General features: G+C 46.9%; 1 protein-coding gene across 1 annotated transcript in view; it reads left to right on the forward strand.

Annotated features, from left to right (window-relative positions):
* LOC102937744 (dedicator of cytokinesis protein 2) overlaps positions 1–25,683 on the forward strand; it is a 326,706-nt gene that overhangs the window by 107,706 nt on the left and 193,317 nt on the right. The window contains 2 exon segments of the mRNA XM_043545086.1: positions 9,337–9,434; positions 21,289–21,378. Coding sequence (XP_043401021.1) covers positions 9,337–9,434; positions 21,289–21,378 — 188 coding nt within the window.

Raw genomic sequence — 25,683 nt, forward strand, 5'->3', positions numbered from 1 at the left:
GCTGAAGGATATCTCATCACCAGGATGGCCTTGCAGGCCTCTCTTGACTCCACAGACATGGCAGCATGATCTATCGCAACATCTGTGGTTATGTGCCGGGGATCCTGGCTCTATCTCTCGGGGTCCCCCAGGGAGGTCCAGGCAACAGTTGAGGACTTACCCTTCGAAGACCCAAAATTATTTGCAGCCAAAACGGATGAATCTTTCCACACCCTTAAAGACTCAAGGGTAACCTTGAAATCCCTGGGTATCTACACACCTGCAAATAAAAAGAAACAGGGCAGGTTTTATATCCAGAGATTCCAATCACCACCATATGCACAAAATAGACAGTATGAACAATGCCGCAAGCAAAGGCAAACCAGATGTTGACAGCCAAAAAACAAACCTTCAACGTCCCAACAATCCAAAACTAGACAGCAATTTTTAAGGTGTGGTTGAGGGCACGAGACAACCGCTTATTCTAATGCTAGAAACAGAAACTACCTCCCGACCATTCGGAGATTGTCACCTTTTCACCTAGTTTGGTGCAGCATCTCGACAGACAGATGAGTTTTAGAAATGATCCAAACTGGTTACTTCATCCCCTTTATCTTCATCTCACCCACCCTCCCTCCCCGTCCCTCTTCAGGGACCCCTCTCACGAGTCACTGTTGCAACAGGAAGTAAATAACATTTGTCTAGGTGCAGTGGAACGTATACCAACTCAGCACAGAGGGAAAAGGTTCTATTCAAATTATTTTCTCACGCAGAAAAAGACAGGCAGATGGAGACCCTTATTGGATCTAAGGAAACTCAACAAATTTGTAAAAACCCAACATTTCAAGATGGTGACGGTATCAACCATAATTCCAGTGTTAGAAAAGAGGGACTGGCTTTTGGCCCTCGACCTGCAGGAGGCGTATTTCCACATTACCATCCACCCATCACACAGAATACTCTTGAGGTCCACCCTAGGGAAACAACACTTCCAATACAAAGTACTAGCCTTTGGCTTGTCCACCACCCCAAGGGTTTTCTCCAAAGTTCCAGCTGTCATGGTGGCACACCTCCACAGACACGGAGTCATGATTACCTTGGATGATTACCTCATAGAATCATAGAATCCTAGAATATCAGGGTTGGAAGGGACCTCAGGAGGTCATCTAGTCCAACCCCCTGCTCAAAGCAGGACCAATCCCCAACTAAATGATCCCAGCCAGGGCTTTGTCAAGCCTGACCTTAAAAACTTCTAAGGAAGGAGATTCCACCACCTCCCTAGGTAATGCATTCCAGTGCTTCACCACCCTCCTAGTGAAAAAGTTTTTCCTAATATCCAGCCTAAATCTCCCCCACTGCAACTTGAGACCATTACTCCTCGTTCTGTCATCTGCTACCACTGAGAACAGTCTAGATCCATCCTCTTTGGAACCCCCTTTCAGGGTGTTGAAAGCAGCTATCAAATCCCCCCTCATTCTTCTCTTCCACAGACTAAACAATCCCAGTTCCCTCAGCCTCTCCTCATAAGTCATGTGTTCCAGTCCCCTCATCATTTTTGTTGCCCTCTGCTGGATGTTTTCCAATTTTTTCACATCCGTCTTGTAGTGTGGGGCCCAAAAGTGGACACAGTACTCCAGATGAGGCCTCACCAATGTCGAATAGAGGGGAACGATCACGTCCCTCGATCTGCTGGCAATGCCCCTACTTATACAGCCCAAAAAGCCATTGGCCTTCTTGGCAACAAGGGCACACTGTTGAGTCATATCCAGCTTGTCGTCCACTGTAACCCCTACGCCCTTTTCTGCAGAACTGTTGCCTAGCCATTCGGTCCCTAGTCTGTAGCGGTGCATTGGATTCTTCTGTCCTAAGTGCAGGATTCTGCACTTGTCCTTGTTGAACCTCATCAGATTTCTTTTGGCCCAATCCTCTAATTTGTCTAGGTCCCTCTGTATCCTATCCCTACCCTCCAGCATATCTACCTGGCCTCCCAGTTTAGTGTCATCAGCAAACTTGCTGAGGGTGCAATCCACACCATCCTCCAGATCATTAATGAAGATATTGAACAAAACCAGCCCCAGGACTGACCCTTGGGGCACTCCACTTGATACTGGCTGCCAACTAGACATGGAGCCATTGATCACTACCCGTTGAGCCTGACAATCTAGCCAGCTTTCTATCCACCTTATAGTCCATTCATCCAGCCCATACTTCTTTAACTTGCTGGCAAGAATACCGTGGGAGACCGTGTCAAAAGCTTTGCTAAAGTCAAGGAACAACACGTCCACTGCTTTCCCCACATCCACAGAGCCAGTTATCTTGTCATAGAAGGCAATTAGATTAGTCAGGCATGACTTGCCCTTGTTGAATCCATGCTGACTGTTCCTGATCACTTTCCTCTCCTCTAAGTGCTTCAGAATTGATTCCTTCAGGACCAGCTCCATGATTTTTCCAGGGACTGAGGTGAGTCTGACTGGCCTGTAATTCTCCGGATCCTCCTTCTTCCCTTTTTTAAAGATGGGCACTACATTAGCCTTTTTCCAGTCGTCTGGGACCTCCCCCAATCGCCATGAGTTTTCAAAGATAATGGCCAATGGCTCTGCAATCACATCCGCCAACTCCTTTAGCACTCTCAGATGCAGCGCATCCGGCCCCATGGACTTGTGCTCGTCCAGCTTTTCTAAATAGTCCCGAACCACTTCTTTCTTCACAGAGGGCTGGTCACCTCCTCCCCATGCTGTGCTGCCCAGTGCAGTAGTCTGGGAGCTGACCTTGTTCATGAAGACAGAGGCAAAAAAAGCATTGAGTACATTAGCTTTATCCACATCCTCTATCACTAGGTTGCCTCCCTCATTCAGTAAGGGGCCCACACTTTCCTTGACTTTCTTCTTGTTGCTAACATACCTGAAGAAACCCTTCTTGTTACTCTTAAGATCTCTTGCTAGCTGCAACTCCAGGTGTGATTTGGCCTTCCTGATTTCACTCCTGCATTCCCGAGCAATATTTTTATACTCTTCCCTGGTCATTTGTCCAATCTTCCACTTCTTGTAAGCTTCCTTTTTGTGTTTAAGATCAGCAAGGATTTTACTGTTAAGCCAAGCTGGTCGCCTGCCATATTTACTATCCTTTCTACACATCGGGATGGTTTGTCCCTGTAACCTCAATAAGGATTCATAGAATCATAGAATATCAGGGTTGGGAGGGACCTCAGGAGGTCATCTAGTCCAAGTCCCTGCTCAAAGCAGGACCAATCCCCAACTAAATCATCCCAGCCAGGGCTTTGTCAAGCCTGACCTTAAAATACATGCTTTAAAATACAGCCAGCTCTCCTGGACTCCTTTCCCCCTCATGTTATTCTCCCAGGGGATCCTGCCCATCAGTTCCCTGAGGGAGTCAAAGTCTGCTTTTCTGAAGTCCAGGGTCCATATTCTGCTGCTCTCCTTTCTTCCCTATGTCAGGATCCTGAACTCGACCATCTCATGGTCACTGCCTCCCAGGTTCCTATCCACTTTTGCTTCCCCTACTAATTCTTCCCGGTTTGTGAGCAGCAGGTCAAGAAGAGCTCTGCCCCTAGTTGGTTCCTCCAGCACTTGCACCAGGAAATTGCCCCCTACACTTTCCCAAAACTTCCTGGATTGTCTGTGCACCGCTGTATTGCTCTCCCAGCAGATATCAGGGTGATTGAAGTCTCCCATGAGAACCAGGGCCTGCGATCTAGTAACTTCCGTTAGGCACCAACACAACAAGAAGCAATAAACGCCACACAGTATGATAACCGTTTGCACGAGCCTAGGGTTATAGATAAATGTGCAAAAGTCTACAGCGATTCCCGTCCAGAAACTGGAATTCATAGGAGCCTGTCCCAACTGTTCAACAGCAGCAGCAACGCTACCTCAGCAATGCTTCATCACACTAGTCAATTTAATTTAGACATTGATCAACAGCCCATAAACATCAGCCAGAACAGATTTACAGCTCTTGGGGCATATGTCAGCAACAGCATTTGTTACCAAACACATCAGATTTCACATGAGATGCCTACAGGCCTGGCTTCGAACAGTGTACATCCTGCACAGGCACAACTTAAACGGATGTGTTACAATGCCACGCAGGGGCAAAGAGTCCCTAAAATGGTGGACACAACCAAAGAACGTCTGTTCAGGAGTCCCATTTCTACAAAGAACTCCGACCATGACAATCACTGTTGACAACACGGGGTGCTACTACCCCTGAAATGGATCTTTACTGGCTCCCGGTGGAGCAGATTACTGCCATACCAGTGAAAAAGGTCCACAGTAATTGTCTTCAGTACACAGCAGTTTATTGAGAAGGAATTACATAAATGGCAAAGGGTTATATTAAGCACATAACTCCTTTATGTTAGACATAAGTGCTATACATTAACAGCTATACATTCCTCTTAACAAGTCTCTCTTTCACAAACATACACAAACAGGTCCTGCGCTAGCATCACATAGTTCCTGCTTGGCAAACAGAGAAGGTGGTTACCAATTTTATAGACGGCTTCTTTCCTCCTGGTCTGATCTTTTCAGCCCTCTGGTCTGTCTCGGATTCCCTCGAGGCCAGGCCTCAGCTGCCTTGAGACAACCCCTCTGGTTCACAGTCCTCCTCGAGCCCACGGAGCAGAGGTTTGGCTGCTCTGTCCGGCAGCGTTGCTTCTCCAAGCGTCAATTAAGGAATCCCCCCAACGGTAATTTACTTTGCTTGATTCTTGCACCCTTTTCCCTCGAAGGAGTCACATGTCTTACAAGTGCGCCCAGGGGACGTGTGGTTACAAATTTTTACCTAATTAGTATTTTAGAAGGGGCGGGAGGGGTGGTACTGAACAAAGATCATCCCACATATGCTCCTATGTTGCTGGGGCATTGCTTAGGCTGAACGGCATGAATAGATATTTGTAGAAGCCATATAGAGTGTGAAAGATGGTCTTCCACTCATCTCCCTCATGCGCGTGCACCATGTTATAGGCCCCACTCATGTCTAACTTCATGAAAATACGGGCTGCCCATAGCCAGTCTAAGAGCTCATTTATAAGTGGAAGTGGTTTCATACAGTTAGCTTGTTCAGGGCCACATAGTCAATACATAGCTGCAAAGCTTCTTCTTGACAATAAAGTTTGGAGAGCCCTCTGGGGATGTGGACAGGTGAATGACACCCTTCTGAATGTTCTCCTACAAGTATATGTGGATAGCCTGAAGTTCAGGTTCAAAGAGGGCATATATCTGACCAAATGGGATCTTGGCTTTAGGCTGGAGATTGATCAGGCAATCAAAAGTCCCATGTGAGGGCAGGATGTCTGCCTTCCTCTTCTCAAAAAACATTGGCAAAGTCACAATATTTGTGCGGGATCTCGGCCACAGCAAATGGAGCTGTAGGGGACGGTCAGGGTCCTAGCGGTCTTGTTCCTTGATGATCAGGGTCTTGCAGTGTGTGACATGAACCACAGAGCACACTGGTCTGGTTCTCAGGTCCTGGGAGGCAGGATAATCGGCATAGTGGGAGCTAAAGTGTAGGGTTTCCTGCCAATGAATGTGGGGGTCATGGGTGTTTAGCCAGGACATGCCTAGGATGACCGCACATGGGGGCCCAGAATAGTCCAAATTGGAGTGTTTCCTGATGCGCCGAAGGGTGATAACCATTAGTGGCAAGGTCTGGTGGGTTACTGTTCTGTGGAGAGAAGAGACACATCTACAGTCTCGATCAGATCTGGTGGGAACTGCATTGGCCATGGCAAGGTTCAAGTCCTTAACATTACCTGAGGCCCCTGAGTTGGCTTGGGTCTCTAGGTGAATTTCTGAGCTTATCAGAAGTTGAATTATAGACGTATTTGGAGTTGCATCAGAAACTGACTTGGGGGTCCTGCTCTGCCCACTGTGGCCCATGGGTGCTATTAACTACTGAAGGAAAGAGAAGACCAGCTCTGTCTGGATTGATTCCTTGGAGCACGGGACCTGGTGTTTCCTGGTCCCAGTTCTGCCCAAGTCTTCACCAGACACGTCAAGGCAAGATGTCTGGGTTTCCCACAGTATAAGCACAAGCCTAATGCCGGACATCAGCGTGTCTCAGATTCAGAGACTTGTGGACAAACCTGGTTGGCTTGCTAGAGCTCTGATGCCAGAGAAGTTTCAGAGTAGCAGCCGTGTTAGTCTGTATTCGCAAAAAGAAAAGGAGTGCTTGTGGCACCTTAGAGACTAACCAATTTATTTGAGCATAAGCTTTCGTTAGCTAAAGCTCACTTCATCGGATGCATAAAGTGGGAAGTCCAGTGAGGAGATTTTATATACACACAGACCATGAAAAAAATACACATTGTAAGGAGAGTGATCACTTAAGATGAGCTATTACCAGCAGGAGAGTGGGGTGGGGGGAGAGAAAACCTTTTGAAGTGATAATCAAGGTAGGCCATTTCCAGCACATTTCCAGGAGTTAAAAAGAACATCTGAGGAACAGTGGGGGCGGGGGGGGGGGGGGAAGAGAGGAATAAACAAGGGGAAATAGTTTTACTTAGTATAATGACTCAACCACTCTACTCCCAGTCTCTATTCAAGCCTAAGTTAATTGTATCCAATTTGCAAATTAATTCCAATTCAGCAGTCTCTTGCTGGAGTCTGTTTTCGAAGTTTTTTTGTTGAAGGATAGTCACTTTGAGATCAGAAATCGAGTGACCAGAGAGATTGAAGTGTTCTCTGACTGGTTTATGAATGTTATAATTCTTGACATCTGATTTGTGTCCATTTATTCTTTTACGTAGAGACTGTCCAGTTTGCCCAATGTACATGGCAGAGGGGCATTGCTGGCACATGATGGCATATATCACATTGGTAGATGTGCAGGTGAACGAGCCTCTGATAGTGTGGCTGATGTGATTAGCCTATGATGGTGTCCCTTGAATAGATATGTGGGCACAGTTGGCAACAGGCTTTGTTGCAAGGATAGGTTCCTGGGTTAGTGGTTCTGTTGTGTGGTGTGTAGTTGCTGGTGAGTATTTGCTTCAGGTTGGGGGGCTGTCTGTAGGCAAGGACTGGCCTGTCTCCCAAGATTTGTGAGAGTGTTGGGTCATCCTTCAGGATAGGTTGTAGATCCTTGATAATGCGTTGGAGAGGTTTTAGTTGGGGGCTGAAGGTGACGGCTGTGGCGTTCTGTTATTTTCTTTGTTGGGCCTGTCCTGTAGTAGGTGACTTCTGGGTACCATAGAAGAATCCCATGGCTGGGATGTCATGAACTGGAAAATTGAGGTACGCTTGTGGTGCCGCTTCATGAGGCAATTGTCGATTCAGATGCACAAGTCAATCAGATAGTTCAAACGAGGCAGAGGCTCCGCCTGCGTGAGCTTGTCTTTTATATCATTTAATCCCAGGTGGAAATGCTGGTGCTGTGCTGCCTCATTCCACCCGACGTCAGAAACCAAACAATGAAATGAAGTGGCATATTTGGCAACGGGTCTGTTTCCCTGCTGTAAGGCCTGAAGCATTGTCTCAGTGGTCCGTATACAGTTGGGATCATCAGAGATAATGGATGTGGCTTGAATGAATTCCCCTAATTGTCACAAAACGGGGCTGGACTGTTCCAGGAGGGGAGAAGCCCAGGCCCAGGCCTCCCCAGTCAACAAGCTTAAGATGAGCCCCACACAGGACTGGTCCATTGGGAATGATTGAGGGCATAGTAAGAACAGGAGCTGATGTTCGTTTGCGAACACCCAAAACGTGTCCTGTGCGCCATCAAATTTGTCAGGCAGGAGAATATTCGGCTCTGGGGTGGGGGTGGAGTTGGAGGAGCCAACAGAGCAATGGCACCTGCAAAGCCAAATTCTGTGATTACAGAACAATTACTTGCTTCTGCACATTCTGGACAGCATCACCAGTTCTGCTGGGGCCTTAATGGGGTCCATGCTTGCGCCAAGGACCCCTGGTCGTAATTTTTTAGGACTGTTCAATCTCTCAGGTGACTGGGATGAGGGTGGTCTAGCTTAGTGGTCAGAGCAGGTATCAGACCGAATGGTTGGAGCAGGCTTTGGGACCCAAGCATCCGAGCCAGGGACAAGGGTCAGAGCCAGAGTCAGTAGTCAGAAGCTGGAGCCAAGGTTCAAGCAGGAGGTCAGGAACAGGATATCAGAGCCCAGGGTCAAGCTGGAGTCAATAGCCAGAAACCAGAATCATTAATCAAACTGGAGAGCAGGAACTGGAGCAAGCAGGTGGCAGGCAAAAAGGAGTTCAAGGCAGCGCAGGACAGAGGCAAGGCAGGAGCAGCAGGAACAAGGTAAGAGAGGAGCAGGCACAGTGTTAGGCGTGAGCATTGAGCAGCCAGGTAGCTGCTGCTGCTGGCTTAAAAACTGGGCCACTGTCCCCTTCAGCTAATTATATGGCGTGACCAATCAGGCAGCCTGCTGCAGGCCAGCTATACTGATGAGGCCACCTGGAGACTGGCTCTGCTGCAGGCCCTGATTCCTGACAGGTCAGTATTTTTAATCTTTCAAACTGGCCGGTTGAAAGGTGTATGTCTGGATGTTTGCTTCCAGAGTGTGGCCACAGAACATAGTGACCCAACAGGACCCAGAAGCTAGTGGAGACTTTCTGTTCAGTTTTCACAGTGGTCCTGTCCTAGAATGTGTAGTGCTTTTGTGTGCTTGCAGCTGAGGTCATGGCTTTTCAGGTAGTCTCTATTTAGGACTCTGTGACCAAGTGTGAAGCTTTAGCTCAGTGCAAGAAGAGAGGAGGGAAGCAAAGATAGATGTGTAACAATCATATTCTCAGGGCAGCCATAGGCCTACCTGGCCATAGCATAAATTGATTGACATGCAGGCTGACCCTGGCTCCCTCTGAGCTGTGAGCAGATGGGAATTGGAGCAGGAGTTGCACTCGTTCAGGAGACTCCGTCACTCAAGGAATCCACCACGCCACTTTTGATTTTTCTTTTGTTTTTTTCCTTCCTTTCTTTCCCCATGTAACATATGCAGAAATTAAATGCCACATCTCATATTAACATAGCATTGAAGCTGTGAAAGCCAGCAGGGACCAATTCTCCTTTCACTCACACCACTGGCACTCCATTGACTTCAGTGGAATTACTCCTGACTGGTGCAGGTGGGAGTGAGTGGAGAATCATGCCACAGTCACTCCTGCCAGGGTCATTCAGCCCCTTTCCTCATAGGAAGCATTTTCTGTTTCAGCAGAGGATTCAGTTCTGAATCTCTTCATGCTGGCTTGGGCAGTGGAAGTGGGGGAGGCTGGTTGGGGGACAGGGAGGGCTGGCTGACTTGGAGGTGCAGCTAAAGGGCTCAGTGAGTGCCTAGGTCGATAGAAAATAAGGACTGACTGAATGAATGAGTTTGTTTCCATGCAGTTGACCTGCTGGGGCTGTTGAAGTGGCGGTCGAAGCCCAACCTCCTGGCTGGAAACCTCCAGAAGCTAATGAAGGTGGATGGAGGAGAAGTCATCAAGGTAAGAAGGGTCCTTGGCAGCCTTGGCAGAGCTTCTCCTGGGCCAGCCCTCTTTGTCCTACAGGAAGAACATCCCATATCCCCATTCCAAACAGCTGCCGCTTTCCACCCCCCTTAGAAAGAGAGAACTGGAAAGTGCAGATTCAGCAGGCAAAGCCTGGTGAGCAGGCCAGGGGAAGAGTGGGCAAGGGAGCTGAAGATATAGCAGTGAGGATATAGGCCCGTGCCACACTGAGTGGTGTGTGTAGTCGGCCCCAGCCTGGAACAGGGAGGGGTTGTCCTTTTCTCTCTAGCTCTGGGAAACCCCACCTGGGATCTGATGCTGAGCTCTGGGCATCTTATTGCCAGAGAGATAGTTACTGACAAACTGTCTGGAGCTCAGAGAAGAGCCACAGAAATATTGAGGGGTCACGGGCTGAGTTGTTGCTGGTACTGTAGTGACATCCAAGGGGCCTAACGGGGAATCAGGGCCCACTGGGCTGGGTGCAGCACCGGCAGAGGGAGGCAGATATGGGAAGAGACCAGGGAGCCACAACAACTGGGATGTGTGGCGTGTTACACTGACAGGAGGGGGTTAATCTGGGAAAGGCTGCAGATTTTGGTAGCTCTCAGAAACCACACTGCAGAAGGTGCACAACAACTGACAGTGCTGCCGAGTGGTCACGTGAGCACTGGCAGGACATCTCCCCATTGAAGCTCAGCCCTGTCCTTTGGCGTCCCTGCCCCAAGGGTTTCCAGTCCTCCCCTTAGCACAGAGGCTTGAGGGCTAGGCCGTTGACCAGTCACAGTCTTTCCCAGCCAGCCTTTCACTGAAGGTGAAAGCTCCTGTTGTATTGCCTCTTGGAGGGAGTAGGGGAGCCTGGTCCCACCCTCTCCACTGGGCTCCAGTCCAGGGCCCAGTGGTGGGCAGCTACACCCTACATCTTGGGGTGCCAAGCTGCTGCCCCCTCTGCTCCCCCACCCCCTGAAACACTTCCTACCCCAGTCTCCTTCAGCTTCCCAGAGTAGCTCACTCCAGCCAAGTCTCTGACCCGCACACTCCGACCCCTGCTTCTCCCCTACGGGTTTGCACAGGTCTGTGTTGTCAGGTGCCGGGCAGTGAGCTCCTGGGCAGTAACTTCCCCTCAGAGCAGCCACCTGCTCCGTTCCACTGCCTGCCTCTGAGCTGCTCTGCTCCCCTTTTTACAGCCCAGCCTCCAGCTTTTGCAGGCTTTGCAGGGGTGTCTGGTCAGGGATGTTCCATAACTTCTTACTCTCCAGCGTGGGTTTGTATAGCCATCCTGCACAGCCTTCCTGCAGGTCATGAACGGCCAGTGACATGCTGCCATGATGCTTCTAACTTACCTTTCATTGGCAAATGGTAGCAGATATGCGTAGTGTCTGGATATCTGAGGGTCATGAACCATGGTGGAATGAGGAGGGATCAAATGAAACAAAGAAAAGAGGGAATTTAGGCCAAGTATGAGGAGAACCCTCCTGTCAGGGAGATGGATAAGGCTGGAAAATTGTCTTCCAGGGAAGGGCTGGGATAGGGTGGGTTAACTGATTTAAATCAAAGTGATTTAAATGACCTATTTTAATCATTCATTTCAGCAAGCAGGAAACCTTTTCAAGTCATCTATTTTAACCATGTTTTGCATTTGTAATTTTCCTAAAGAAAGGTTCATTCTCATTGGTTGGAAACCATTAAATATGTTGATTTTCTGCCAAATGTAGTCTTCACACTCAATTTGGTGCTTCTTTTTGCTAACCAGGAAAGAATACACTGTATCTATACACATTAATTTAAGCTATTATATAGCTTAACTTACATTTATTCAGCTTCTTCATTTTTATTAGAAAATGTTGTATTAGAAAATGTTGAATGATGCATTTCTTATTTACTTGATGATGAGTAATTTTTTACTTGTGATTTGTATCAAGCTCTATTTGAAATGGAAATTCAAATTCATTAAAATGCACACACAATTTTTAATTAAAACTACCTGGAATTTGCTGAAAACTGGAAAAAAGTGTACTGAAAAGCTTATCAAAACATGTTTTGCATTTAAGACTGATTTATAAAAGTTAGTGAATTGAACTGATTATTCTGGTCACAACGTCCTTCAGGATTTTAGGACTTTTAGATCTCATCCTCTCGTACCTACTTTTTGTACATAGATTGGAAGAGGAAAATAAGCGTTCCTGCTTTTTCCATTCCCAGTTGTTTTCTTAACTTTGAATGAACTGGCCATTAAATGGGACTAGTTGAATAAACTGAAAAAAAGAAAATATTCTCTGCACTTGCAGAAGAGGCTACTGCTGTCAAAAGCTAGTGCAGCCCTTCAACAAACTCTAGTTTGAGTTCTGAGTGAGTCACTTCCACCAGTTCAATGCTTTGACTTACTTTAAAACTTGAGAGCAAACATGTACTGCTTAATATTCTTTTTTTGTATTTAATTTAAATGATTTTAATACATTATAATAAATCTAGGCCCTAACATAGGTTGTCAATTTAAAATTTAATTTTAAATAAAAAATAAACTTATTTATTTTAAATAAAAGAAATGATTTAAATAAAATCTGAATTTTTTAATTAAAAAAAAAATTGTTTATCTCCCTAGGCCAGAAGCACCGTACTAGAGAAAACTGAGGGGAACAGATTATAAGGGCCAATATTGCGCAGGGACTGAGGAGTCTGTTTCTGTTCTTCTTCGAATATATGTCTCTATGGGTGCTCCACCGTAGGATGCGCACACGCCCATGCACTCTTGACTGGAGACTGTAAAGCAGTGTCTGCGGGCCCAAGCCTGCGCAGAGCAGCTCCTCGTTCTCCCTTATGAGGCATGTAGGGAGCTGTGGACCTGCTGCCACTCACCTGCAGCTCGAGATGGAGCATTTTGCAGCTTCCAGCCTCTCTCACTTATTGTGAAATGTTCTTTGTTAGTTATTTACTTTGGTTATTTTTGTCATTTTAATTTTATTTCAGCACAGTTGTGCTTTCAAAGGAGGGTTACTCCTTTTTTCAGGACTTTAGTTAGTGCTTTGGCATTACAGGTCATGCTGAAAACCCCACCTGTCATTTAAGCCTTGCCAGGCCTGCCACAGGTTTTTTTACCTGCAGCAACAGGCACTCTAGCTGTCACCAGTGTCTTGGAGATACCCACATCCCATTAAAGTGCAAGTTCTGCTCAGTGTTTAAAGGCAGGTCTAGAAAGGACAGAGGGGCTAGGGGGACTTTCCTCCTAACGGTACAATCCCTAGTTCCTGAGGGGTCTGCTCCCGTCTCCCCGGTACATCGGCCTGAACATTTCAGGCCACTTTGGTGACTACTGGAAACCAGTTAGCAGCCCCAGAAACTAAGCCTTCAAGGGGGAAAAAGCCTCTTTCACTTTCCAGATAAATGAAAAAAATCTCACACCTGGGAAACTCTGTCTGCAACTGATACTGAGACATCAGTACTGCATAAGAAGTGGTGTGTGGAGAAGTCTTCTACTCTCAGGGTAGCTTCTATCTTGGTTCCTTCTGACACCTCTCAGCACTGTGATGTATACAGGACTACTCCCTGGGCACTGTTACTGTTGCCTTCTTACAGTTCCAAGGTCAGAAAAGCCCCTTTGTTGACCTCTCTGGTATCACATTCACCATCTCCTCCCTGATCCATGTTTCCTGCTCTGGTACTGACGCAGGCTTTGAACATAGGCTATCATAACCCTCCACCACCCTCCAGATCCCTTTCCCTGGAGGACCTTCTAGTCTCAGACGAACCAGAGTCTCCCCTACTAAGGAAGTCTACTAGAGTTCCTTCTCTGGTACTCCCCCGCCAGCTGCAACATGACTCTTGGTTGGGCTTCCAACCCTTGGTACTGGCATTGATGCCTGAGGCTCCCCATCTTAACCCAGGAGAGGATACTTCTGACTCTGAGGTCTTGGTGCAGGGCTCTGCATCACACTCTCCTGAGTCCATTTACAGATGAAGATCTTCCAGAGCCCACCAAACACCCTCAAAATCGGGGATATGAATACGCTTGGGGATCCTTCCCATAACCCACTCCTCAGTACACGGAGGAGTACTGGAACCCCAGGGAGCAATTCAGTGAACAGTTTTACAGGGTGCCAGCTAGAAACAAACCCCAACACGCACCGGTACTGCATTATGCACAGGCACCACAGACCATCCTCAGGTACCATGTACTTCTTTGGTACTGAGAAAAACACAAGAGGAATAAGAGTCAGAGACTGAAGAAAACTCCCCTACTTCAGCGAGGTCCTCTTCCTCCCCATATGAGGTAGTAATGCCACCACTGCCCTCTTATGTTGATGACTTTAAGGCTTTCCAGGACCTCATGAAACACCTGGCAGACTCCATCCAGATTCCATGAAAAGAGGTACAAGACTCCCAGCATCCCCTGGTAGACATTTTAAACATCACCCGCCCCAGGGAAAGTTTGCCCTACCAATTAATGAGGCACTGTTATTGCCTGCACATGCTCTGTGGCAAACACCTGCCACCACTCAGCCCACCTGCCAGTGGGCATATAAAAAATATTCAAGTTAAAGGAATGGATCACGTCTTCCACCATGCTGCCCCTAATTCCCTGGCTGTGGACTTGGTCAATGAAAAGCGTTACTAAAGCCAGGCTCATTCTAGACCCTTTCCTTTGGGCAAAGAGTCCAAATGATTAGACCTACACGGCAGGAGGAGCTATTCATCTGTAGCTCTTCAATTCTGAATTGGAAACCACCAGGCCTTGATGGTAAAAAGAGTCTAGCAATTATTCTAAGTTCACACACTTTACTGAACACTTGCCACAAAAAGACCCATTTCAATCCCCTGTCTCTGAGGGTTAGTTGATTGCAAAAGCCTCCTTGTGGACTGTTCTCAGTGCTGCTGATGCAACTGAAGACCTTGCCTTTGAACGGCCAAAGCTCCTCACTCTATATCCTTACAGATTCAAGAGCAATGCTACAGTCACTGGGAATTTATGTGCCTGCAATAAAGAGACATTTTAGCAGAACTTAAACTCCACAACGTTCCAGCGTGTTCCAGTACATGCACACCAGGCCTTTCCTAGCCCTTTGGAGCCTTTGAGGAAATTCAAACCTCAGAAAAGCAAACCACCTCCCTTTACAACTACCCAGTCTACACCCCTGTATAAGAGATTGTTTGGACGCCTTGGTTGAAGGCGTTGAGCAACTTTTTCCCCAGGATCCTCTACTGTACAACTCTACTGTCCATCCCTCTTTTGGAAACTGACTGTTACACTTCCCACCTGCCTGGGAGCAGATCACCTCAGACAAATTAGAGGTGGTCAGTGTGGGTTATTGCATCCACTTCCACTTTATTTATCCATCCCTGTCCCTCTCTAGGGACCCTTATAAGGTGATAAGTAACAGACAGGATGGATTTGTCAAGAACAAATCATGTCAGACGGATAGCTTTCTTTGACAGGGTAACAAGCCTTGTGGAGAGGGGAAAAGCAGTAAATGTGTTATAGCTTAACTTTAGTAAGGCTTTTCATACTGTCTAGCATAATGTTCTCAAACAAACTAGAGAAATGCAACCTAGATGGAGCTACTCTAAGGTGGATGCATAACTGATTGGGAAACGATTGGCAGAGATTAGTTATCAGTGGTTCACAGTCATGCTAGAAGAGCATATCAAGTGGTGTCCTGCAGGGGTAGGTTCTAGGTCTTGTTCTGTTCAATATCTTAATCAATGATTTAGATAATGGCATAGAATGTACACTTATCAAGTTTGTGGATGATACCAAGCTGGGAGGGGTTGCAAGTGCTTTGGAGGACAGGATTAGAATTCAAAATGATCTTGACAAACTGGAGAAATGGTCTGAAGTAAATAAGATGAAATTCAATAAGGACAAATGCAAAGTACTGCACTTAGGAAGGGAGCCATCAGTTGCATGCATACAAAATGGGAAATGACTGCCTAGGAAGAAGTACTGCAGAAAGGGATCTGGGGGTGGATCACAAGCTAAATATGAGTCAACAGTGTAACGCTGTTGCAAAAAAAGCAAACATCATTCCGGGATGTATTATCAGGAGTGTTGTAAGCAAGACACAAGTAGTAATTTTTCCGCTCTACTCCACGCTGATTAGGTCTCAACTGGAGTAATGTGTCCAGTTCTGGGTGCCACATTTCAGGAAAGATGTGAACAAATTGGAGAAAGTCCAGAGAAAAGCAACACAAATTATTAAAGATCTAGAAAATGTGACCTATGAGGAAAGATTGAAAAAATTGGGTTTGTTTAGTCTGGAGAAGAGAAGACTGAGAGGGGACATGATAACAGTTTTCAAGTGTGTAAAACTTGAAGATCGAGGGACGTGATCGTTCCCCTCTATTCGACACTGGTGAGGCCTCATCTGGAGTACTGTGTCCAGTTTTGGGCCCCACACTACAAGAAGGATGTGGATAAATTGGAGAGAGTCCAGCGAAGGGCAACAAAAATGATTAGGGGTCTAGAGCACATGACTTATGAGGAGAGGCTGAGGGAGCTGGGATTGTTTAGTCTGCAGAAGAGAAGAATGAGGGGGGATTTGATAGCTGCTTTCAACTACCTGAAAGGGGGTTCCAAAGAGGATGGGTCTAGACTGTTCTCAATGGTAGCAGATGACAGAACGAGGAGTAATGGTCTCAAGTTGCAATGGGGGAGGTTTAGATTGGATATTAGGAAAAACTTTTTCACTAAGAGGGTGGTGAAACACTGGAATGCGTTACCTAGGGAGGTGGTAGAATCTCCTTCCTTAGAGGTTTTTAAGGTCAGGCTTGACAAAGCCCTGGCTGGGATGATTTAACTGGGAATTGGTCCTGCTTCGAGCAGGGGGTTGGACTAGATGACCTTCTGGGGTCCCTTCCAACCCTGATATTCTATGATTCTATGAAAAGGTTGTCATAAAGAAGAGGGTGATAAAATTGTGCTCCTTATCCACTGAGGATAGGACAAGAAGCAATGGGCTCAAATTGCAGCAAGGGCGGTTTAGGTTGGACATTAGGAAAAACTTCCTAACTGTCAGGTGGTTAAACACTGGAATAAATTGCCTAGGGAGGTTTTGGAATCCCCATCATTGGAGACTTTTAAGAGCAGGTTGGACAGACAACTGTCAGGAATGGTCTAGATAATACTTAGTCCTGCCTTGAGTGCAGGGGTCTGGACTAGATGGCCTCTCAAGGGTCTCAAAATTTTTACTTCAGTCTAAACAGATGTCTGTTTATTTTAAGTCAATTTAGATGGTAGCTCTTGGTAAATATCAGTCCTTTTGCAGTGAAGAGTGCTCTCCCATTACCAATCACTCTTCAGCAGTTTCTGAAGACAGACAGAGTTGGCGTGGTAAGCAGTCATCCAGTTAAAATGCCTATGAAATTTCCTATAGTAAGAGTGAGAAGCATAATAACTCTGCTATGTTCGGTAATAGGACTTTCAGTATTCTTCATAATTCTGAGTCTCATAGGAAAAGCCAGGAGAACTCTCATCCTGAGGGCTGTAGGAACAGTCTTCCTGGGCTCTTCTTTTTGGAGGACTGGGGGATTGTTGGTGGTGGCTTTTCTTACATCATTTGGAATTTTGTTTCACCACCTTCTTTTTCAATTCTATGAGTCTGTGATTCTCCCAAGGAGTTCTTAAGGCAGGAGGTACAATCTCTCCTGCTCTTGGGGATGATTGAACCAGTTCTACCCAAGTTTGTTGGAAGAGGGTTCAAGTCCAACTATTTCCTAGCCCTCAAAGAAGATTAGGATGGAGACCAATCCTTGATCTCGGAAACTTGAACATCCATGTCCTTTTTCAGCACTTCAGAATGGTGATGCTAGCCATAGAATCATAGAACTGGAAGGGACCTCGAGAGGTCATCTAGTCCAGTCCCCTGCACTCAAGGCAGGACTAAGTATTATCTATATCATCCCTGACAGGTGTTTGTCCAACCTGCTCTTAAAAATCCCCAATGATGGAGATTCCACGACCTCCCTAGGCAATTTATTGCAGTGCTTAACCACTCTGACAGTTAGGAAGTTTTTCCAAATGTCCAACCTAAACCGCCCTTGCTGCAATTTAAGATCATTGCTTCTTGCAATGTAAGCCCATTCCATCATAATTCCATCCCTAGATCCAGGAAATTGTGTCATCGCCTTTGGCCTATAGGACGCCTACTTTCATGTAACTATCCACCCATCCCACAAGCATTTCCCATGTTTTGTAATATGCTCAGATCATTACCAGTATGGAGTCCTCCCCTTCGGACTCTCTACAGCCCCAAGCCTCTTTACAAAGGTCCTCTTAGTAGTAGTTGCCTGCCTACATCAGTGGGGCATCACAGCATTTCCATACTTGGACAACTGGCTCCTCAGGGGTTGGTCAGCTCTAGAGGTTCAGTTGGCAACCTCCAAGGCACAGGCCCTATTTCAGTCCCTGGGTTTCTGTATCAATATGAAGAAGCCTACACTGACTTCGGTCCAGAAGATTGACTTCAACAGAGCTACTCTAGACTCCCTAACTGCCAGCGCCTGCTTGCCCAAGGAGTGGTTCTCTACTATGTCCAGTCTGATTTCAATAGTACAGTGCAGCCCACAAATAATTACAAGGACCTGCTTACAACTCTTGGGCCACATATATGCCTCCATATTCATCATGGCTCATGTGTCTCAGGAGTCTTCTGACATGGCTAGGACTGCGTACATCCCAAACAGACAGTCTCTCCAAATGCATCACCGTATCTCCAAAAGTTCTGGACTCTGTCAGGTGGTGGAAGGAGTTCCCAGTGAAGGTCTGTGTGGGAACTCAAGACCTTGTTCAAATTGCGACATGAACGAGTGAGGGTTATTTTCATAGCACTGTCCTGGCCAAGACAAGTACTCAAACCTCCTTCAACTCTCTGTGGCAATGCCCCTCTGTCTTCCCTTCAGGAAGGATCTCCTGCTACAGAGCTCAGGGACGCTGGTCCATCCCAATTCCTTATCCTTAAACCTGAGAGCATGGTTCCTAGATGGTTCTTGGCATGGAGCTAACCTGTCCAGTCAGTTCTCCTATTTAGCTAGAAACCTACCGTCACGGAGTCCCCGGGCGATGCTCTGGAACTGCTCCCTGTGAAGCCAGTCAGGACTCTGGTGAAGTCTCTCTCTGTGAGCAGACTGTCTTCAGGGCAAAAAGCTCACACGGCTTCCACCTTTCTGGGTCTGACCTCAGAGCGTTCAGCATCCTCTGCCCCTCCGTGCACTTCCCACAGTGAGTCCGCTCAGGCGGGGTCCTGGGGAAGCCAGAGGGTCCTGCCCCCCCAACTTCACAGTCAGACGTGACTCTCAGCCAGCCAGTACAACAGAGGTTTATTAGATGAGAGGAACACTGTCTACAACAGAGCTTTTAGGTACAGAGAACAGGACCCCTCAGCTGGGTCCATTTTGGGGGGCAGTGAGCCAGACAACCATGTCTGCACTTCACTCCACGTCCCCAACCAGCCCCAAACTGACTCAGTCTCCAGCCCCTCCTCCTCTGGGCTTTGTCCCTTTCCCAGGTCACTGGATTCCTTTGTTCTCTAACCCTTTAGCTTTCACCTTGCAGGGGGGGAATGGCCCAGGCCATCAGTTGCCAGGAGACAGAGTGTCAGCCATTTATGTACACTGGCCCTTTGCTCTGCAACAATTACACCCCCTTATCCCACCACCTAGAGACTTAAGAAATGCATAGGGGAAACTGAGGTACCCCTACAGTATTCAGAGGAAACATTAAGAACAGTCTCACTTTGTCACACCTACTACTTGCAAAAAACTTACATTCAGAAGTGGAAACGCTTCCAGGTGTTCTCTTCAGTCCTCTTCTCAAGCATCAAGAGCTCTGCTCTACAAGATCCTAGATGACTTGTTAGATTTAAAGACACTGGGTTTATCAATGAGTTGCTGGAGGATTCCCTGCTCCTTGAAGTCTTTAAACCATGATTTGAGGACTTCAATAGTTCAGACATAGGTGAGAGGTTTATCGCAGGAGTGGGTGGGTGAGATTCTGTGGCCTGCGTTGTGCAGGGGGTTGGACTAGATGATCATAATGGTCCCTTCTGACCTTAATATCTATGAATCTGCATTTGGCCAGTATTGTGGTCTTCCACTTGCCCATCAAGGGCTTATCAGTTTTTGCCCATCCTCCTACAACAAGATTCCTTATGGGCTCATATAACTTGTTGCCTCCTGTACAGAACCGGGGGCCCCAGTGGGACTTTAATGTGGTTCTCAGTGCCCTGAGGAAACCTCCTTTTGAAACGATGGCTACCTGCTCTCTCCTCCACCTCTCCCTCAATATTTCATTCCATATAGCCATCACTTCGGCTAGACAAGTGGAAGAACTGGGTGCTCTCGTGGCAGACCCACCATTTGCTACTTTCTACAGAGATGAAGTTACACTATGGGTTGTGATAACTGGGCCTACACATTTACTTTAATTGTAAGGTGAACTGGTGAAAAGTAGGTAAAGGTCATCACAACAGTCCCCATTCTAGCTTCCTCCCTAAGGCCTCTTCGGAATACCATATTAATCAGGAAATCTGTCTACCAGTGTTCTGTCCAAAGCCTCATGCCTCCGAGGAGGAAACCAGCCTTTATACATTGGATCTTAGGAGGGCTCCCGGCTTCTACCTCTCCCAGATTATTTGTATCTTTTGCAGAGAGGATGACGTGACAGTCTATTTCCACATGAAGACTGACAAAGTGGGTCTTGGGTTGCATCTTAATGTGCTGTGAGACTGCTGGAATACGACAGTACACTCCACTAGGGCTCAGTCCACATCTATAGCCCTCGTGAAAGATGTTCCCATAGTTGAACTCTGCAGGACTGCAACTTGGTCTTCTGTCCATACCTTTGCCAAGCATTACACTCTTACCTGCTTCTGGAGCTGACATGTTTGGTGACGCAGTCCTCCAAACTGCCTTGGATCTGCTTCCTCAGCATCCACCTCCATGTTGAGGTACTGCTTGGGTATCTCCTGTGGTGGAGCACCATAGGGACATATACTCAAAGAAGGAGAGGTTACTTACCTGTACAGTAACTTGAGTTCTTTGAGATGTTTTGACCCTATGGGTGCTCCACCTCCCTCCCTCCCCCCTCTCTGCTGTAGAAACTCTGGCTTTGCAATTGAGAAGGAATTGAGTGGTGACAAGGCCATGCTTCCCTATATGCCAAGGGTGGCCAACCTGAGCCTGAGAAGGAGACAGAATTTACCAATGTACATTGCCAAAGAGCCACAGTAATATGTCAACAGCCCCCCATATCAGCTCCCCTTCCCCCCACGCACTCCCAGCACCTCCTACTCACTGGCAGCCCCATCGATCAGCTCCTCCCCCTCCCTCCTTACACCTCCCGATGAACTGTTTTCTGGCATGCAGGAGGCTCGGAGGGGTAGGGGGGGAGCGAGGGTACGGCAGACTCAGGGAAGGGGTGGAGTGGGGGCAGAGCCTGTGGCAGAGCCAGGGGTTGAGCAATGAGCACCCCAGGCACATTGGAAAGTTGGGGCCTGTAGCTCCGGCCCTGGAGTCAGTGCCAGTATAAGGTGCCCCGTATTAACTTCTGAAGAGCCCATATGGCTCCGGAGCCACAGCTTGGCCACCCCTGCTATATGCCCTTGTATGGCAACACGAGGAGCTGCTGTGTGAAGACTTGGGCCCACAGACACTGCTGTACTGTCTCCAGTGAAAAGCACACAGGCCTGCACTCATCCTATGGTGGAACAGCCACAGGGGCAAAACATCTCAAAGAACTCAAGTTACTGTACAAGTAACCAACCTCTGCTTTCCTTTCATTTGGGCTGAGGTGGCATTTGGGATGGGTCAGGGATCATACTAGGGGTTATCACTCAGGCTCCTATTCTTCTTGTGTCTCCCCCAGTTCCTTCAGGACACTCTGGATGCCTTGTTCTCGATTATGATGGAGAATTCAGCCACCGATGTCTATGATACGCTCATCTTTGATGCCCTAGTAAGTAGGTTCCTGTTTCCCCCTGTCCAGCCCTGAACATGGGTGGGGCCAGGCCAGACCCTGCACCCCTCTATGCTCCCACCAATTGATCTACCTACTGCCAAACTCATTCAGTTGTTTACCCTCTCATTAGCTCATTCTCCCATCTCTACACCAATGGGAGGTAGTGCACTTTATTCTCCTCGGCAGTGGCCAGTTCTGACCCAGCAGAGGAACCACTAGTGATGTCCAAAAGAAATTCCTCAAAAGCAGGCGAGATCACAGACTGGGAGAAAAGACTGAGGAAACTCTTGAGATATCTAGCACAGGATTTGCCATACCTGATCAGATCATATAACATCCTGGAGCCATCTAGCAGTGGCCTGGGATCCTTTTAGATCTCACAGGACCAGCAAGGTTGAGTTTGGTTGTAGAGGGTGCTCTCCCTGCAGAGTGAGTGCTGACTCCAATGCCCCAGAGCGGCACTAAGGTGTGTCATGTTGCACAGAGTGGTGTCATTCAGTAGGGAGCATTTTCCCTTCCAAGCTAGTACTTGCCCTAATGCCTTAGTGCAGTGCTAGGGGCAGCTGTGCTCCAGCCAGTAGTTCGAGTGACTCAGAAGGAGGTGCTTACTCCTGAGTCAGGACTGACTCCAGTGCCATAGCAACAAGGTTCTGAACAGTAAGAGTCCCAGGGCAGAATGACTGCTGTGTTCCCAGCTGATGTGGCCGGTGTGAGCAGTGGGGGGAAAATGAGCTCTGTGCGCACACTATCTGTAAATCATAGAATAGAAGAGGTCCCTTCCAGCCCTAACAAGAGGTCATCTAGTCCAGTGGCTCTCAACCTTTCTAGACTACTGTATCCCTTTTAGGAGTCTGATTTGTCTTGCGCACCCTAAGTTTCGTCTCATTTAAAAACTACTTGCCTACAAAATCAGACATAAAAATACAAGAGTGTCACAGCACACTAGTACTGAAAACTTGCTGACTTTCTCATTTTTACCATATAATTATAAAATGTAAGTACAATATTTATATTCCAATTCATTTCAGTGTATAGTATATAGAACAGTATAAACAAGCCATTGTATGAAATTTTAGTTTGTACTGACTTGGCTAGTGCTTTTTATGTTGTCTGTTGCAGGCAAATATTTAGATGAGTTGATGTGTCCCCTGGAAGACCTCTGCGTACCCCCAGGGATACATGTACGCCTGGTTGAGAACCACTGCTCTAGCCCCCCCACCCACGCTGAGGCAGAATTAAGATGTTTGTCTAACCTGCTCCTAAAAACCTCCAACAACAGGGATTCTACAGCCTCCATAGATAATCTGTTCCATTGCTTATCTTTAGAGTTAGAAAGATTCTTAATATCCAACCTAAATCTTCCTTGCTGCAAACTAAGCCAATTACTTCTTGTCCTACTCTTGGTGGACATGGAGAACAGTTCTTTTTTGAATGGATGCCGATGTGTATTCCATTCAGGTATGTGTGTATGCAGTGTACTAGAGCGAGAAGCTTTTGCTGCATTACCTATTGTCAAACTGCCTGCAGTAACTCAAGATGTGAGTACCAACCTCAGGGCAGACTAGAATCCTATTTTCGATGTCTCCAACTCAAGGAATATCTCCAACACACCTCTGAACAGCATACTAACCCACAGAGACTGGTAATAGCTCACCTTACCTGATCACTCTCATTACAATGTGTATGGTAACACCCATTGTTTCATGTTCTCTGTGTATATAAAATCTCCCCACTGTATTTTCCATTGCATGCATCCGATCTGTAGCTCATGAAAGCTTATGCTCAAATAACTTTGCTAGTCTCTAAGGTGCCACAAGTCCTCCTTTTCTTTTTGCAGGGAACCAGGTCACAAATCCCAAATTGGTTAGGAGCTTTATACTTAAATTTCACCAACCAATTATAAACTCCTCAGGCACTATAACAGCCTAACCATGGAGTGAGACAGTCCCATTAGGCATTCCAAACAGTCTCACCTACCTTTGTGGTAGGTGGTCCCTTACACCAAGAATTATAGTAATACTCAGGTTACTTCCAGTCAAAAAGGAAGTAGTCACTTACCACAGGTCAGTTACACCTTAGATCTCACACTAAAGACAATGCTTGTAGCCAATCCTATAATAAACTATATTAAGATTTATTATATAGGAAGAGGAAATAGAGTTATTTACAGGATTAAAGCAAGTAAATATATATGCACACAAATGATTTCCAATCTTACTTTTCAAAAGGTAATAGAAGCTTCTGTAATAAGAAAGCTCTATATGTTCTTTAGGGCTAATCCAGACTAAGCAGCTGGGGATCCCTTGCTTATGCCTAGAAACCTTGCCCCCTAGAGTCCAAGCAGCACAGAGATATAGTTCCTTCTCTGTAGGGGTTTTTATCTCTCTCCTTCCTTGTACTCTGAGCTGACAACTTAGCTAACATGAGTCATGCAAGTGAATTCCTCCTCTTCATGGTGTGGGGAGGGCAGAACAACAAAATGCCTTTTCTTCTCTTTAATGTTCCATAATAGTCTGTCTGGTGTTGATGGACCTTCCCTGTTGGGCAGGAGGTAACACCTTCTGCTGGAGACCAGCACTTCACACAAGTTAATGTCTCTCTCCTATCTGGTGATTTATACAGCTACAGAGGCTCCCAACAGAACCACTCAAGTATTACCTTACAATATCAGATACAGATTTTATAAATCAGGTGAATGCAGGCAGCAATTCAGAAGCATTCAATCAAGTCTAAACACATTCTTATATTTCTAATACTGATTTTAACAATACTAACACACAGATGAGCCAGACTGATTCAAGGTATATATTTGTCAGTTTTTCATACAGGCATGGGGACCTTGGCATAAGCTGGCACCTGGTCTGCCAGTGTCTTACCCATCATGGCAGCACATGCGCCCTATACCTCCTCGTGGCAGCTCTCGAAGGTATAAGGGCAATACCACCCTCGTCCCCCTCAGTTCCTTCTAGTGGCCAGAGTCAGAATTCCCCATGTAGTTCTTACTTTGTTTTGCTGCTCATAGCTAGTTTAGCTTCTTCCTGAAAATAGTTTGTAATAAGTAGCAGTTTGTACCTGTAGTTGGGTTTTTATTAAACTGAAAAGCTTTAAATGTTACTACTTGGGCTTAGTGGAATGCAGAGCACTGAGGGCATGTAGCACTTTACAGGCTTCAAACATTGCCTTTTGTGTGGGGTTACTAGTTGTAATAGTGACCCCCACATGTGTTTCTTGTGCCTCAGTGAGGGACACATCAAGGAGAGGTAACATTTGCCACACCTTGAAAAAGTGAGTAGAGATTGCCAGGGATCTGTGTTTCCAGCAGGACCTCCTTGAACAAGCCATGAGGCTTGCTTTGGCAACAAAACCAGTGCCAGATAGCTCTGTCCATCCTCATTTGTCCACCAACCTTGTGGAAGCCCAGGATAGATTGTTGGACTCTGACTCCCCTCCAAGAAGGGGGGGTTGTTTGTCCTCTCCTGGGGTTCCCCGCAAGACAACCCAAAAGATGGAAAGAGGTTGTTCTTCGAGTGCTTGCTCATATCCATTCCAATTAGGTGTGTGCATGCTACGTACACAGTTCGCTGGAAGGTTTTTCCCTTAGCAGTATCCGTCGGGTTGGCTCTGGAGCCCCCTGGAGTCACACCTCCATGGCACCGCATATAGGGCCCCACCACCTCTCCGGTTCCTTCTTGCCGCCATTGACAGTCAGAGCGTTCCCTCTCTCATGTTCAACAAGTGATCCTCCAGCATAGTTTTCTGTAAATAGTTAAAAAAAGTTATATTTGGACTTGGGGTACTGGGGGTTGTTTCCCTATCCCATTTCCCTGTCCCTCTCCTGAGCCCAGGGCATGCCTCGGACCCAGGGGTTTAAGCTGTGTGGGGTTTGTCAGAAGCCTATGCCCAAGGGTGACCCACACTCAGCTTGTCTAAAGTGCTTAGGGGAGGTCCCATCAGGTGTAAGATCTGGAGCTCAGGGGAAAGGGGTTTTACTCCCGGTATTTCCTAATGCAGAAAGCAAAAGGGGACCTCAGACCCATTTTGGACCCGTGCAATCTCAACAGGTTCATGAAGAAACTAAAGTTATGTATAGTCTCTTAGACCACTATTATCCCATCCCTGGATCCAGGGGATTGGTATGCCGCCCTTTACTTCAAGGATGCATACTTCCACATTTCCATAATCCTGCCCCACAGGTGCTTCTTAAGGTTCGCAGTCGGGAGTTCCCACTACCAATTCACAGTATTACTGTTCGGCCTATCATCGGCACCTCGGATGTTCACCAAATGTATGTCGGTTGTGGCT

Source organism: Chelonia mydas, chromosome 4, assembly GCF_015237465.2.
Source record: "Chelonia mydas isolate rCheMyd1 chromosome 4, rCheMyd1.pri.v2, whole genome shotgun sequence".
Lineage (NCBI taxonomy): Eukaryota > Metazoa > Chordata > Testudines > Cheloniidae > Chelonia > Chelonia mydas.